We start from the raw sequence: 17,112 nt of genomic DNA, 5'->3' as shown, positions 1-17,112 counted from the left end.
TCGAAGAAATCTGCGCCACGAAAGTTATTCTCGTAAGAATGAAATCGAATGGAATCGAGATAAGAGACGAATGTTCACCTCTGTGTGCCGTCCGCTGCTTGAAAGAGCAGCGTTTATCGGTCCGAGAATATGTAGCTAAGCGGAGCTCCATTCGGCCAGTCGAATAGGTGTATTAAGAATTCGATTTGACGTGTGTCCTCGAGGGAAAGGATTTTTTGCTGGGGGATTTCTCTTTCATTTCATTGCGTCATGCTATCCGTAATGATGTCGGCAAAAGTCTTGTTACGACTATTTTATTTCGACTCTCACCTTTATATTCGGCATCGGGTTTATTTAGACCCAAAGTATTAATACTGTTCTTTCAGAATACAGTTTCTGATAATTAAATGAAATTATTACACGTTGCATTGAAAAAAGATGCTGGATAAAATAACGCATACAGAAGGAGTGTCTTGAAAAATATATTGACAAAAATTGATAAATAAAATGTTAAATGATGCTCTGTGTAGTTCACGGTCTGAATTATTGCAGATTAAAGGATGATCAAGAAATAGTTATACCACATGAAAATAATAAATATAGAACCAGTCATTCAATTTTTAAAAAAACTTTCGTGTCCGTAGCATTGAAACTAAAAATGAAAGTTTCGTGCTTGCAGCAAGTAGAGTTAGTCAGCAATGAGCAGACGTGGCGAGCTTAATCTACTGAAAGTCAATCATTTCGAAAACGAGATTAACTAACAATTAATCACCAGAAAATTTCTGAATGCCCTGCTAAGTTGTAATATTTGAAATTTCGAACATGTTTATTCAACCATAAAATACTACTTAATTTGATACCAAATATCTTAAAAACGTCGAAAAAGGTACACACTACTGCTGAAAAATTCGAAGCTTCCTACGACTTAGGAGAAATTCGGCATTTCTCGAATGAACAAATATTCAATCGAGAATAACAAATGAAATAAGACATGCAAATTTCTCGGAGCACGATTGAAGGAACTATTAAAGTATTAAAATGTCGGTTGCAAAAACGATCTGGTTCAATGTCAATGGAAAAGCGTAAAAAATGCTGCGAGCTTTGACCAGAGACCGAAGCAAAGTGAATTCTCAACGCCGCATTTCGCTGGAATCCGACGGCGTAACCGATGGCCGAGATAGCAAACGTCGGAGACGAGTATTATAATGCAGGAGCCTGGTAAACTTTCAGCCGAAAAGCAAGAAATGGCGCGACCCAGTTTTTTTTCTGTACGCACGTCTAGTCGTAGTAGTGGTGGCAGTAAAAGGTGAGCTGACTCAGCCGCCGTCATTGACCGCCGCGCAGGTGACAACGGTGGGGTAGATCAGTGTGTCAGTGAGAGCGGGAGGTCCGCGGGCAAGGAGAAAGAAAACGACAGTGAAATATCTCGAAATTATGCATCACTTTAAACGATGATATCTCGGCTACGAAAAATCGTAATCGGAATGGAGTACAACTCGTTTTAACGTGCTAGGTTTTCTGCATCCGTTGACGCGACTCTCATGGGAATCATTTCTATATATCGACAGCGATGTCCTAATTTTAATACCTATGTACCTCTTCTTCGTGCATTTTATTTCCGACATGTATTTGTATTTTATTTCTTATCCACCGAATCCACATCGTCGTGTTTTAACGAAATTTTGTCATGGAAATTAGTCATGCAAATTTTTATGTTAATTAGTGCAGTAATTTAACGATAGCTCAATTATTCAGGCTTATTACTGCTGAGGTATATTATATTTTTATATTATTTTTCATTCTCTGAGCCTGTTAGTATTCAACGCAAATTTTTAACTCTTTTGTCAATTTCGGTTACGCAAATTTCAATTTATATACAGTAAAATTTTTACATATTTAGTTTTTGAAGTTATCTTCTTTAATTATACAAATCTTGAGTACAGTGGTCTTACGATGATTCTATTGATTAGTCTTTATTATTTTAATATTCCAGTTGAAATTGTATTCTGTAGTAGAAAATTCACTGTGACAAGGATCTAAAATTAATATACAATGTAATTATGTCTTTATAAAATTAAGTTAATTACAATTGTTTAAAAGTCCATCTATCACGCGGAACGAAACACAAGATTGCAATATGTGATCCTTTAATAATACTTGTCTCTGTGTTTTACCATTTGGTGGGGTTTTGACCACTCCCCATTGTAATAAAGCTACAGTGGTATAATCAGTATTACCGACTTGTTAAGGAGACGGTAGATTACTCTAATAACTGAGATTAATGTCGCAAAGTTGTACATTGTTTCCACAGAGTTACGACTACAGAAAGTTTAACGCATTACGCTGCACAGGATTCTGTTTGCAGGTGTCTGGTGTTGCATCTGTTTAAAATTCCATAACTTCACGTGAAAGTATTAAACATCAAATGAAATGATTCATTAGGTTCGGATGAGATTAATTTGCACTAGAATTCCAATTTTCGTAGATAATTTTACAAAATGAACAGTTGGAGAAAAGTTAAGTGTTCAGACTATAAAATTGATTATGGTGAAAATACGAAAATATATTTGCTCGAAAAGTTAGTTGTACACTTCATCTTCGAAATTATTTTCACGATTCGTCTGTCCTTTTTACTGGCCAGGTGGCACACCATCGTCCCTACATTACACGGGAGAACAATGGGACTACCCGAACGCGTGGCCGCCATTGCAATCATTTATCATAATGGGTCTGTACAAGACTGGTGTACAAAAAGCAGTATCTTTCGCCGAATTGCTGGCCGACAGATGGGTCAGCTCTAATTACATTGGTTTCGCGAACACTGGCCAGATGTTTGAGAAGGTAAGTCGCTAAAATTTCTTTATTATTCTAGAAAATTATTCGGATTAAATAATACCTGAAAACGCTATATTTCAATTTATACATTTCGAAAATCGATCACCAATTTTCCGGGCTAGTTTCGCCCCTAAACCTAAAGATATGTTTCTCCAATCTTTCACCCTTCTAGAAGTGTATTTTAATTTACAATTATTTTGAAAATAAATCATCGATTACCGAAAGTAATTGCATCCCTAAAACTAAAAATACTTGCAATCTTTTCCCATTCTAGAAACGTACAAAATTGGTCTAAAATCGGAGAACCCGATTGTGTAACGTTCCTCGTAAAACAAGTTGAAAATCGAACAAACTTACGGAATCAAATAATTTATTGAATGAAGTAAAAGCGGACGCGTGGATCCGATCTATTATTCAGTACTGGAAGCAACAGAAAATGGATGCCTTCTTTAAATACTTCTCGAAGTACTTCCGAGTATATTCTTCTTTTTGCATTGTCAAGAAAGAAGAAGCGCTTTCAGTAAACAATTTTATGTACTATGCAAGCAGCCGTGACAGCTATGGCAAGCTTTCCTTCAAGATCGTATATCGATCGAAAGGGAAGAAGGATCGCAGTCTTCCGTCAAGCATGCTCAACTCGAATCTTCCACTAATTCATCATCTTCTGATTTCTTTCGGCTACCCCGTTCGTCGCGGAAATTTATTTTCCTTCGCCTTGACAAATATTAGGAAATATTGACATTTTCCTTAAATATTTTCCAGACGAATGGCTTTTTGACATGAATTATTGATTCGCGATAGAAATTGCCTGTTGAAAAATTGATTAAGGGATCTCCTCGGCTATGAATCATTGAGTTCATGAAAATTCTGATAAAGTCGCTCTTAATTTGATCCTTTTCAAAATGCTCTCCCAGTAGTTTTCATTCATTTTCGTTGTATACTTTTTTACTCGACCAGTTAATCTCTGCTTTTAATCACCTTTCCAATTGACAACGTAATACAACCATAAGTAAAGAATCGATATTAAATATAAATATTTCAATATTTCAATTTCTCGTTTAAAAAATGTGTAGCATTTATCACAAATAAGAAATCGACAGTACGAATTTTACAGTGTCTAAAATACTCAATGCAGCACGTTTAATTAAATCGCAGCAATTCCAAATTATCGACGCAAAATCTAAAAAGTGACATGAAATGCTAGGATACGATCTGTCTAATATTTTCGATAAGTAAACCATCAGAAATTGTGACATTTGCGAACCATCGAGGTTCGCTACGAACTGCTTCAAACAAGGATTCTCGTACACTTGATCCATTCTCAGGGCTTATACTTGTTTGTTAAGTAAATGTTTGCTCCTTGGACTGCGGGAAATTGTTGTGCGTAAACAACGTGACGCCAAGGGTCCGATTTCCTCGTGTTCCAAGGATGGAATAATTGGATCGAAATATACTTTTAATACACGAACAAAGGATGGAATGATTTCTCGAAAAAGGTTGCATGTTTGATATACAAACAGAGGATAAAATAATTTGGTCAAAATTTCGAAAATATTCATAATTTTTAAAATATTCCCGCAAAGAAATAACACAAAGTCATTTCTCCCATGGGAGATAGGCTAGCAATTCCCTTCGAGTGCTTCCACGATGCATTTCCTAAGAGTATCATAAAAGCAACGAAGAAGTTGATCCAATGCCCTTTCCGGCAGGAATAAAATTTTCACGTTTCGAACCGTGGACCTAATGATCCTTTTCTGTTATGAATCATGCGGGAGACGGCGTTCGTGTTGTAAAAGTGCTGAGGTACTTTTACGAGCGAAATTATGGATGAAATCGAAGACCTCTCTTGGTGAAATTGTCTTAAGTGTGTGTCAGAAGTCATTTTATTACCAGCGTGTCTAAAGGTAATCGTGAAAGATGGATTTTTTTTTATGAGATGACAGTGGTACGAGTCAATAATAGAGTGGTCCTTGAATTTTTCAAGCAACTTAATACCTTCACGTGAGTGAATTATGGTTACGTGCGACAATGTTAATGGATCTCGAAAACTGTGTTAATATTGCTGTCATATATTACTAGGATCTTTACGAACAAATAATTTTGTGACCGGTTAATGATGCAGAATTGTGTAGATACCAAGTAGTATAGGTCAATGATAAACTACTATTCTCAATTCATGAACCGTATAGTTCTAATTCTGGTGAAATAATTGGGTATGTTTTGATTATATAATTATTAGACCACCGATCTTACGCATTTATCACATAAATAGATGAAAACACGTAATGTAAAAACATTAGACGGATTTAAAAAGACTTTCATGATATTCTCGACTTCTTATAATTATAAAAAAAATACAAGTTCATGTCAAATTACTGTCACACTCTTGCGATTGATTTAAAACATTTTTACACGATTTTTGTACGAAAAATATAAATTCGAAAACAATTGTCTTAAACAATCAATGCAATTGGAACATTTAACATCTGTTTGTATTTTAACAATGCACATATTCGATACATAATCACGTAAAATTTCGTGGAGATAATATTCCAGATTTCCATTTCAAGCGCAATAAAGAAAATATTTATTTCAATGAGGTGTATTTCAGGTTCATATCATGAAATGTACATCTGAAATACTTGTTATATATTTGTAAAATCGATGAAGTATTTCAACTAATATTTCATTTAATGCAGAAATAATTTACTTAAATAAAGCATAGATAATTATTTCAACTAATATTTCATTTAATGCAGAAATAAATTACTCTTTTAAACGAAGCATAGGTAACACAGTATAGAGAAATAATATTCGCAAATTTTTCGATTTCTTAGTTGAAATATTTTGATCCGACTCTGATTGCAAAAAGGTTCGCAAAGACAGTCTTCAAAGCGCCATAGAAAAGAAAGATTTCGGCGCGTTAAAGTACAGCGGTTCCCTAACTTCGGCATTAGCGCGAACAAATGGGGTGTTCAGCAAGTTTTATTTCCGAGTGTGATCGAGGCTTTAGGCTAACCGACGCATGTCCGCACGGGGGTGAAAAGGGCGGCAAGATGGATACCTTGGATCCCCGTTAAAATATTCCCCCATGGACAGGGGAGCGGATTCGGGGCCGAACGAATCACTGGCCGGCATTTCTGGGGCGTCTATGAATTTTCAGCGCAGTCGAAACCTCTCGATCCGGCTTCGTTTACGCTTCTTATACGGCCCGGTTTTATGGCAGCGGCGCGGAGACACTTGAACGAAGGTGGGGCGTTGGAGTTTCATACTTCATCTCGGCCGCGACACGGCGACGAAAAAGAAAATTTATGAAGCTGCCTCGCGCGAGGAGCTTACGCTCGGAAAATATCAGCACGGACTCTCTGTTTTCCCGGATCTTTCCCGTCGCCTTCTGCAACCCTTTTCTTCCGCGAAGACAGCCGCCGATCTTGTTTTTTACGATGCTTTTTGTTCCTCGAGGGTGCTTCCTCATAAGGATTTCCATACCCTTCGTCCCGTGAAATTGAAAGTTATTATTCCCTTCGAAACCCATCGCCTGCGGTATTTGTGCTGAGGAGCAGTGCGATCGCGGCTCCATGGGGATCTGCGTGGGAAAATAAGCAGAATTTCCTTCGAGAATTTAATTTCGAATAAGTTCGCTTTTCGTTTTTATATATGTTCATATATTTTTTCAGAGTTGCGAATTCTTGTGCTAAGTCTTTTTTAAAAATTATCTTTGGAATGTTAGAATTGGTAACTTCGTGAACCTTTAATTACGATGGATGACAATAAATTTTTGTTCCTTTTCATTTTGCAAATTTCGTTGAAATTGACATCTGGGAAAATTATTCTCGGAGGAATAGATTGGATGAAAAATTTGTGAGAACCTTCAATGACGATGGATTACTTCAAAATTGTACTTTATTGTTATATTTAATCCTTCGTTGAAATTGCTATTTTTTAAAATTATTTTTCGAAGATTAGAACGATTGGAGAAGATTTACGAATCATCCATAAGGATTGGTCTCTTAAAAATTGTACTTTTGTTAAATTTTATCCTTCGTTTAAATTGTTACTTTTTAGAATTACTTTTGGAACGAGAGAATTTCTAAACCTTCAACAACGACGAATAACTTTAAAATCATAGTTTTGTTGTATTAATCCTTTGTTATTTGTGTATGATTTTTGCTTAGTTGAATTTTTAATATATCCGACAAACATTGACTGAAGAATGAAGTTTGGTTTACTAAAGTGCAATATGGTGAATCCGATCAATTTCCAATGCATAGATAACAAGCATTGCTCACGAGTGACCTAGCTTTGCTTTTTGTTTGACATTCTGGCATTCTGCCATCCGATAGTTAATCGTAACGATAAGTGGAAACGGTAAACAATGAACAGACACGCGAGGTATACATATTCAGTGTCACTCGGGGCCGACGTATTTTCAAATTCGTGTACGTCGTAAACGGAATGACTGAGAAAATCTACGATCAACTGTTTGGATGCAGAAAATTGCATAACACAATTGTAATTTGATTATTGGAACATTCGGTATATTAGTTTAAAAATGGATAACGTTAATACAATGTTACAGGAATAACGTTGAATAGACATTATTTATCAACTCGTCAGTTTTATTTAATATAAAAATTCATTCATTGCCTCTCACAAGTGTCCCGCATTTTTAAAAAGATTTTCATGGAATATTAATTATCGCAAGAAAATTGTATTACGGTATTTACATCACTTTTGCAGTGAAATGAATTTTTAATCGGCAAGCGTAACGGCAGCATGACAGCGTCATGCTTGATAACACCAAGAATTTCCACAGTAAAGTCTTTCAAGTTCCCTTTGCGTGTTTAATGCAACCTGTGATCCAACGTTGTCTTGATGAAATATGTAACAGTGCCAAAGCTGCTCACCCTATAGGGTGTCTCGAAAAGCTTTTTCCATGCAATTCAAATCGTATCGAAGTACCAATACGCTACAGACGATATTGTTGATCCAGAATAACTTCCTCGAAGCCTCCAAGATCGCCGATATACCTTTTCGCATATACATATATGTATATTGTTTCCCCGTGAGTATTGTAGCTGGCATTGAAACGCGTCGAGGGATCATCGTTTCCGGTATCTTTAAAATGTGTCAGATATCATCGTTACGCCTCAACTGTGCTCCAATTGCATACGAAACGTTCTTTATGCAATCAGATTAGAAGAAAATATTTTAACGGTTTATTCTTAACGAGACACCCCGTACATCGATTTCCGAGACCAGCAAAGGGTCAAGAGTGTTTTATAAACATAGAACGCCACCCAGATAAAATTAATTTATTGCAAACGCTGACGTGTGAGTCATTTGAAACCGTTTACCTTAGCACGCTCGAAACTCGATGAACTATTTCCAGGCGGACCGAACAAAACGTTCAGTGCCTGTCAGCCGAAAGTTGCATAAATAAGCGATGCAACTGTGCACCTTTTACAGTTCCAATTCGGCCAAGGAGAAAATGAAGATCGACGGAAGAGTGACATCGATCATTCTCAAAATAACGAAAAGAAAAATAAGAAAATTGCACTGATCGCTTGATTACAACTTACAAATTAACGTTTTGTCGCTGTTATTGAAACAATTTTTATCCGAATGAGTAGCCTGTCAATATTTGTTCGACTGCAATATTTCCATTTCTTTTCGCATGGTCGCGTTAACTACAAGGTCATTAACGACCACGTGGCTTACAATTAACTATACATTGAAACATATATTGTAGATTATAATTAACGTTTAAACTGCCATAAATACACAATCGAGAAAAACAGGGTTTGCAAATATTTGTATTTTTAAGTTCAGAACACTTTCAAAGAGGTCTGACAGTAAATTATCAATGTTCACGATAAATTTTAACAGGAGTAAATTTTCTCTGCATCGATCGCCGAGGGGTGCGCGAAGTATTTCAAAAAGTATAACGAAGATGCCAGGGCAAGAATCGATCCTCACAGCGGGAATCAAGACACGTTCTCGTGAAACCGTTTCCCCCGTTGAATGGGTCGCCGCATAATCAATGATAACTTAAGTCCGTCAGTGGCGCGGTTAACAAGCGAAGCGCATCACCGTCGCCAGTCTTTGTTGTCCTCTGGAGCAGAGCGCAGTGGAAAAGAAAAGCGCGAAGTATTTCACGTGTCGAGGATTTATGCCAATCGATACTCGGCTCCATCCGACAATGCCTATGTAGAGTGAAAGATGGTGGTCATCACGTGAGATTTAAGCCGCCGCCGAGGCCAATAGGAAATTAAAAATCGTTTTATCGATACCATTTCAGTGAAATATTCGGCACGCGCGGAAAATATCGAGCTCGGGGAACGAAATTGAGGATTGCTCTGACGACTGACAACTTTACGAGCCAGAAAGGCTTTATGAATTATCAATTATCGCGGCGCCATAGTGCTTGATCCTGTGCGGGATTTGGGACCAAACTGATAATTGCTAAGCTAATTTATTTCCGATCTGAGATCGCGAATACTTTTTTAAACCGCATACGAAGATCTGTGAATTCTTGAAAAAGATACAGTTTTATTAAAAAGGGTTCAAACAATGTTAATTTTTATTATTAAATGAAAAGTTTAATTACTGAGTGTATAAAGTATAATATATTTAAAATATAATTAATCTATAAAGTACAATATAATTAAAGTGAAATTAATGTATAAAAAATATAGCATAATTAAAGTATAATTATTACATAAAGAATAATTACTTAGAGCTGCTGGAACATTTTTTGTCAGTTTATCGGTAATGGTCCTCTTTCTAAAGTAACATTTCCGCAAAAATATATACTCAAAAAATTGTTGAAACGAAAGTTTCATAAAATTCATGAACAACTGTTCGTTGAATAATAAAAATTAGGATTATTTAAACTTGTTTTAATAAAATTGAATTTTTGTCATCAATTGATAGATCTTCGCATGTTCTTTAAGAAATTATTGGATATCTTAGATCGACAATGAATTGATTTAGGAGTTATTATATAAAATTTGTAGTATCGTCATTAGTAGGAAGCGAATCTTTTCACGGAGACGCAATTAGAATAAAATTCCTATGTAGAAGAATCTCAGCACAGTCATCGACGTCTCAGGCAAATGTACTGAATTATTTCGACGCGATGAGATTTACGATGTATGATTTATGTCCAAGGACACGCATAAGTATATAACCTCGTTGAACAGCAGATTTGCATCTTAATTCAGTCTCGTCGCTGCCAGTACACTCTCCTGTTAATTAGATGCATTCATTTGCTTTTGTACAAGAGAACTAATTGCAAAGAGATGCAAATAATGCTCGGCATAGGATAATGAATTACTAACTGACGTTCCTGTAATAACTTAGAACCGACGCGTTTGATTTTCTATAGTGAACAAAATTCTATGCTCAATTTCTATTTGAATAAAGGAACTACATCTTCCTGCGAGGTGGACAAAAGAGGCTACTGCCTATTGTGTCTTATACTGAACATTCCAACTCTCTCAACAAATCATTGTGAACTGCACTGGCAATGCACTTTCGCGATCTAATCTTTTATCCTGAGAAATTCCTGCAGCGGATATCGAGAAAATTGTATTTGATCATGGACAAGTTCGAGTAATTAAAGCAGAATAACATGCATATGTAAACCCGTGATTATGAACAGATTCACTGCCGAGATTACAAGTTATGTAATACAAATTCACTTGACTTTCTTGCATAACAACGAGTTGTGTATACCACACTGCAGAATATTCAATGTTACTATATTACTGTTAATACTTATTAATAATAATATTCTTCTTCATAATCTATTGTATATAAATCTATTGTTAATGCTATTATCAACAGTGTTATTTTATTCATATTATTAATGGTATTATATTATTAATAATATTATTATAATATTTTATCGAAGAATAATATCCCTGAATATAATTAGCAATATTGTTTCTTAAAATGTAATTTAATGAAATTAAATGCTTCTTTCAAGATTTTAAAGATAATAGCACTACTATATACTATATTACTTATTATTATACTATATTACAGTTAATACTCATTAATAATAATATTCTTCTTCATAATCTATATAAATATATTCTTAATGCTTTTATTAATAGTATTATTTTATTAATATCATTAATGGTATCATATTATTAATAACATTCTTGTGACATTTTATCGAAGATCACTGAATATCGCTTCTATCGATCACTTTTATCAATATCACTGAATAAAATTAGCGTTTCTTAAAATCTGATTTAACAAAATTAAACGCTTCTTTCGAGCTTTCGAAGAAAATAATTACCTGATTACTCTAGAATCGAATAACTGCCGCGTCGATCGATACGGACGCAAGCCTCGATCCTGGCCCGTTCTCTAAACCTATGCAGCTCATTCCGTCTCTGTCTTTCATTCTTTCCTGTCGCGCGTTGCATAATTAGGTGTTTGTGTAAGGCGTCCACCCCCCGCGTCCACAGCAGAAGTTAACATTGGGCGATCCTGACGATCGCCGCGTGAGTTAATTACTTCTCCGGGGCGGCCGCTTTGAAACAAGAACGCGTGATTACTTACTTTAATTACTCTTTTAATTACAGTACGACGCAATTATGCCTGGCCGAGGAGGCGGCGGCGGAGAATACAACGTTCAGACGGGTTTCGGTTGGACGAACGGCGTGATCTTCGAAATCCTTGATGTTTTCCCGCGGTTGCAGTACAACGCGTCCAAGCCGGATGGGCCGGGATATGGACAGTAGCAGGTACCAAGAAACAAGCACAGAACATAATCACTTCTACAACGAATCACTAAATCGAACATTTGTAGAAGCATGTATTTCCTTCGACTGCTTCGCAGAAATCGAATCTTTTCTGGAAATTAAAATCTGTGGATAGACAGAATTTCTCTTATCGCTAGACTGCTGGTTTTACGCGGTTTTAGATGAAAACAGCACATCCAATTTCATGCAGTTTGATTATTATTATTACATTAACGTACCGATGTCTATCTCGAATCGTTTCCGGTTTCTATGCAGGCATACGAGTTTCAGATTAATTAAAATTCTACTTTGATCTAGTCATCGGGATCATAGATTCCGCGGGTACATAGAATCTGCAGGCTGTTCGTGACTGGGAATAAACAGAATATTCCGCGAATTGATACTGGTTTGGTAGCATTTATTGGATCTAGATAGATTCCGCGCATATCCGCGACGTTCCGGTTGCCTTACCTGATCAGTGTCATTCGCAGAGCCTATTGAAAATCATGGAATGATTGATAATGAAAATTTGCTTGGTGACCCGAATGCATCTCTAAAAAGCTTGCCATCGAACCGAGGATTAATTATCATTGTATTCCACCGATACGAATTCACTGTCAGGATTCTTTCCGTAACTATGAAAATCTTAGATTTCACGTGTTTAGATAATAGCTGGAGTAGCGATTACATGCGCACAATGCATCGTGTCTGTTACTTCATATTTCCCTGTAATCTCTCGCCAACTTTTACCCCTAAGTGGAACACGTACCTGCGCTAGAAACCCTAATTAGATAATATCTATCTGGACAAATCACTCGTTCCAATTAAAAAGGAACACGAAATCTATCCAATTTAATTCAAACTTTCATTTCCTTGCGCAAACAAAATCGCTTTGCACGAAATGGCGGCTGTTCAAATCTGAATCTTACTGCAAATATTAACCTATATTTTTGACGTTGAAAGAAATCCGCACATTCCAACGTTTTGATTGTAGATTAAACGATAATAGAACTCTCTTGCTTAAAAAAACGGTTCACAGTGTTTTCTCTTTTCTGTAAAGAGTTAAAACACACGTAAAAGAATCGAGACTTATCCTCGAGAGAAATTGTCACTTTTGTGAATAAATAAACAATCGAACAACAGGAGAAAACCGAAGCAATCGGATGACGTACGAGACATAACTGTTAGGTATTATTACGCAAGAAATTTAACTCGAAAATGAAAGCACACGAACTTATAAATCGATTCAATATACAGAATGTCCCAAAAATGTCTCGCAACCCGGAAATGGGGGGTTCTTGAGGTCATTTGAAGCAACTATTTCCTTAGCGAAAATGCAATCCGCGGCTTCGTTCACGAGTTATTAACGAAAAACAGTGACCAATGAGTGGCGAGATCAGCTGGCGTGAGGCGGTCCAGTCAACCAACGCGCGAAGTCCACTTCCGCTCATTGGCTCGGCCGTCACGCGCCAGTCGAGCTCACCGCTTATTGGTCAGTGTTTTTCGTTGATAACTCGTAAACGAAACTGCGGATTGCATTTTCGCTAAGGAAAAAGTTGCTTCAAATGACCTCAGGAACTCCCCATTTCCAGATTGCTGTATTCGTAAATCTGTGAATTATTATTTTGCCCAGCACTTTGATATGCTTGAAATGCTTGATACGATTGATATGCTTTTATGTTGCAGGTTTTATTGACGGCAATGCAGCGCGTATTTTCCAACGAATCTAGTCTATACGGAAAAACAGGGCAGCGCGTTTTATAAAACCCACCGTCGCGTCAATTCGACGCGAGTCGATCTATATTTTAAGGAAGTTACTGCGCCCCGATGTGCCTGCAGATTGTGATCGTCCCTTCGGTGAATCGGAATTCTTGTCCGTGTTATTAACAGAGTATTCGTACTTTCATCAATTACGCGGAGAGTCCCAATCAACGTGCACAAGATGCTCCGAGGGGGTCTCTGAAAATCGTGTCGGCTGTGTCAAGTATCGATCGTCTATAGGCTGCGGATCTTTATGCAAATTCCTATTGTTGCATCTAGTTTTACGAAAACCGAAGGCAAGGAAAAATATCTTCGCTGTCGAACAGATTTTTCGTAGTCAAAATAGGGTAGAAGCATTAGCAATTTTCATGTAATATGTACCTTAGACATTTTCACATTGAATGCACAAAGATCTCTATAATTCAATTAAATTTTATTTTATAATGTAATATAATTATATCTTTACCGAAATTAGTTCAAGGAGAGAGATATCCTGGATTGACACAATGATGCACGTTATACACCGCAATACGGTTAAAATGAATCGTTTTCTCGGTTAACATTGATCCTATTTAATGGACGAAATATTCATGTAAGAATTAGTTGAACAATAACTTAATTTCTGACAATCTATTTATATAATATATCGCATATCGACTAGATTGTGGATCTTTGTGCAAAGTAAAAAGTTTACTCGTCAATTGCAACAGGCAGAGGTCACTCTTTTATCTAGAATGTTAATAATTAATTTCACCAATTGATTTTTACGACAAACATGAAATTGCATCGATATGAAAACCAGTCGGTGAATAAATCGTGCTCGCTTAATACGAGAGTATAAAAATGTATTAAAATCGATGGCATAAAATTTGTAAAATTGCAGTCTCACAAAAGAACGTTTCAATTCGTGTACCGAATAATGAACGGAAAAATGATTAACAGAATTGTTAAGTTCTATGATTGAATGCAGTTTGGAAACGCTTGACGCAACAACCGGTCGGAAACCATAATTTATGAAAGTATTGATGCGCCTGAATATGAAATCGCTGAAGCTTCGTCCGCCTGTGTTTGCCATAGTAGCATAAGAGGCCCCATAATCGTCGACTCTACGAATAATCCACCTAGAAATTTCGAAATCCCTTCGTACGTTTTATTGTTCGAGTACTTCTTAATCATAGTCGAGGAATATTCGGATCGAGGTGCGTGTATAGATCGGGACTATGCTCAACGAGTTCTGTCCTTCGATCGAACTTAACCCTCTGCACTCGGCGCCATTTTAATTCTAAATTCAATATCGTTTTTTTTGACATAAAGTATTTTTATTTTACACGACTCATTGCATTTTATGCGCGCGAAACTGAGACTTGCGACTCGTGCAACAATTTCACTTTTAACAGTTTTCTAAACACAAACAGGTTTGACGATGTGAAAATTATTTTAATGTAACAATTTTTAGTCGCGTTCCAGAGTCATCACTCGAGTTTTTTATTTGATACAACTTATTGCATTTTCCGCGTTCGAAATTGAGTCTTGCGACTCGTGCAACAATTTCACTTTTAACAGTTTTCTAAACACAAACAGGTTTGACGATGTGAAAATTATTTTAATGTAACAATTTTTAGTCGCGTTCCGGAGTCATCACTCGAGTTCTTTATTTGATACAACTTATTGTATTTTATGCGTACAAAATTGAGTCTTGCGACTCGTGCAACAATTTCACTTTTATCAGCTTTCTAATTTAATATAACAATTTTTAGTGGCGCTTCGTAGTCACCACTCGAGTGCAAAGGGTGAACACTGTACACGTCCTTGTACGACCAGCGTGCACAAAGTATAATTTTGCGTGTAACTCGTCAGTATTCTAATTTTAATGCTAGTTGTTAAACGGTGTGTTAGTGCGACTAAGGAAGAGACTAGCATACGTTTTCGGTCGTTTCGAGGGGAGAATGACGCTGGCGACAAACCTCCGATTAGGCTGATGCATCATTTTTATCGTGTGCTTGTTGACAACAATGTTTCAGCATGAAATCGTTTTTGAACGAATATGTGAGAATTCGAAAAGTTTCCAAGCTTACTATGCATTTAAATATATTAGTGTTTATCGATGAAAATGTTTGAAGATTCAGACACAATTTTTGTTCTGCTGGAAGTGAAAATTGCTTCCCACTTAACAAATCAATCAAAACGGATACTAATTGTATGAGTATATAAGAATATATATAATCTTTTATTTCTTTATTCGTTATTTATTTAAAGCACTTGAAAGTCCACTTCAGACTTAACCCAGCAATAAAGTTCGAAAATGATATTTAATGAAAATATAATTTTTATATTAATTTACTACGCGATAAAAGCTTTGCAACGGCCCAACTATTTGTTTATCCGTGATCACGTGCGTTCTCAAGGAAACGTAAACAAGTATCATTACCGGTGATTCAGAATGGAAAAGTGTTAGAGAGAAAATATTGTAAAGAAAGCGATACAAATATATATATATATATTTAGTACGTATATTTTTATTATACTGTTGGAATGAATTTAATAAGGATAATGAAAACAAACCGTGTGTGTATTACAATAAAGGATAATGTATTTTATCAGAAACAGAAATTTTCTGCACTCTTCTTTGCACGTTCACTAAAAAATGAATCATCCTGTACCCCATGATGCGATGAAGCCCGATTATTTCAGAAAATAAATAAATTATAATAACCCATTTTATTGCAAAATATTAACCTGAGTCCTGTTCCAATAAATTCAAAAGATAAAATAAGAGTTTGGCGTAAAATTTGTACTTTAATTATGCAATAAATACAATTTGAATAATCAATATTACGAATTAAACTGGTTCATACGACTTGCAGTTCTGTTGTGAAAAAAACTCCGTTTTACACTTTTTTCTGGGTCGAAGCAAAAAGATGCTGGACTGGACGCCGATTAACGCCGTGAGGTTATTTATTATTTCCGTGAACGTCGATAAAATGAAACCGAAAGAAGATTTATCTGCACTGAAATATCGGAGAATATGTATGGAAAGTGACGAGAAGATTCGTCAATATTTTACGTTACAAAAAGAATCGTAAAGTATCGTCCTTGTTTTAACATCGATAGTAAACAACAGTAATAAATTGTAGTTCTAATGGCCGGAAATGCTTGCCAGAGGGCAATAATTAAAGAGGAGTAAACTGCTTATCAGAAGGGAATTTATCCAGAGTGTTTATGCAGCCGGAATAAATTTCCGCCGGCTCCGAACAAGGACGATACTTGCGAGCTCAAAACGGCGGAACGGATGGACCGCGAAAAACTTTGATTCTGGCCTCTCCATTACTTCAGCCGAATCCGTTTCCCAAAGTTTCCACCGCATTCGAACAAGAGGGAAGTTTCGTTGCACGCATAGAGGTAGTCGGTATCCGCTTGGTGCCATTCGAATTGAACTTTCTTAGGTTTCGCTGAAATTGCATGAGCATCTACATTCAAAACGGTTGTCCGCCGAACTTCGACAACCCGAAAACCACCGAGGAAAATGGGATGCTGCTTTCTCTTACGTCTCGTATTGAGATGGCCGATCCCGTGTACCAGGTGTCCAACCGAAAATTTGCATACATTGTATAACAATACGAACGCTAAAGCTAACGTTTCAAATCTCTGGAGTAAGTTTGAAGCACTGTTTTCGTGAAAATCTTGATGCGAACCGAATGCATTTAACATTCAACCATTCATTTTGTTTCGTACGAGATAGCTGAACGCGCGTTCGTGTTCTATTTGTTGTCAAATATAA

General features: G+C 36.4%; 1 protein-coding gene across 2 annotated transcripts in view; it reads left to right on the top strand.

Annotated features, from left to right (window-relative positions):
• The window catches only part of LOC117219123 (trehalase), a 167,255-nt gene extending 151,311 nt beyond the window's left edge, over positions 1 to 15,944 (top strand). For both annotated transcript variants that reach the window (XM_033468033.2, XM_033468034.2), the window contains 3 exons: positions 2,621 to 2,820; positions 11,415 to 11,576; positions 13,260 to 15,944. In XM_033468033.2, coding sequence (XP_033323924.2) covers positions 2,621 to 2,820; positions 11,415 to 11,573 — 359 coding nt within the window. In that variant the 3' untranslated portion in view covers positions 11,574 to 11,576; positions 13,260 to 15,944. The remainder of the gene's footprint in view (positions 1 to 2,620; positions 2,821 to 11,414; positions 11,577 to 13,259) is intronic.
• Positions 15,945 to 17,112: the final 1,168 nt, after the last annotated feature.

The sequence above is a fragment of the Megalopta genalis genome, chromosome 11, assembly GCF_051020955.1.
Source record: "Megalopta genalis isolate 19385.01 chromosome 11, iyMegGena1_principal, whole genome shotgun sequence".
In the NCBI taxonomy this organism is placed as follows: domain Eukaryota; kingdom Metazoa; phylum Arthropoda; class Insecta; order Hymenoptera; family Halictidae; genus Megalopta; species Megalopta genalis.
This window is presented reverse-complemented; position numbering and strand designations above follow the sequence as displayed.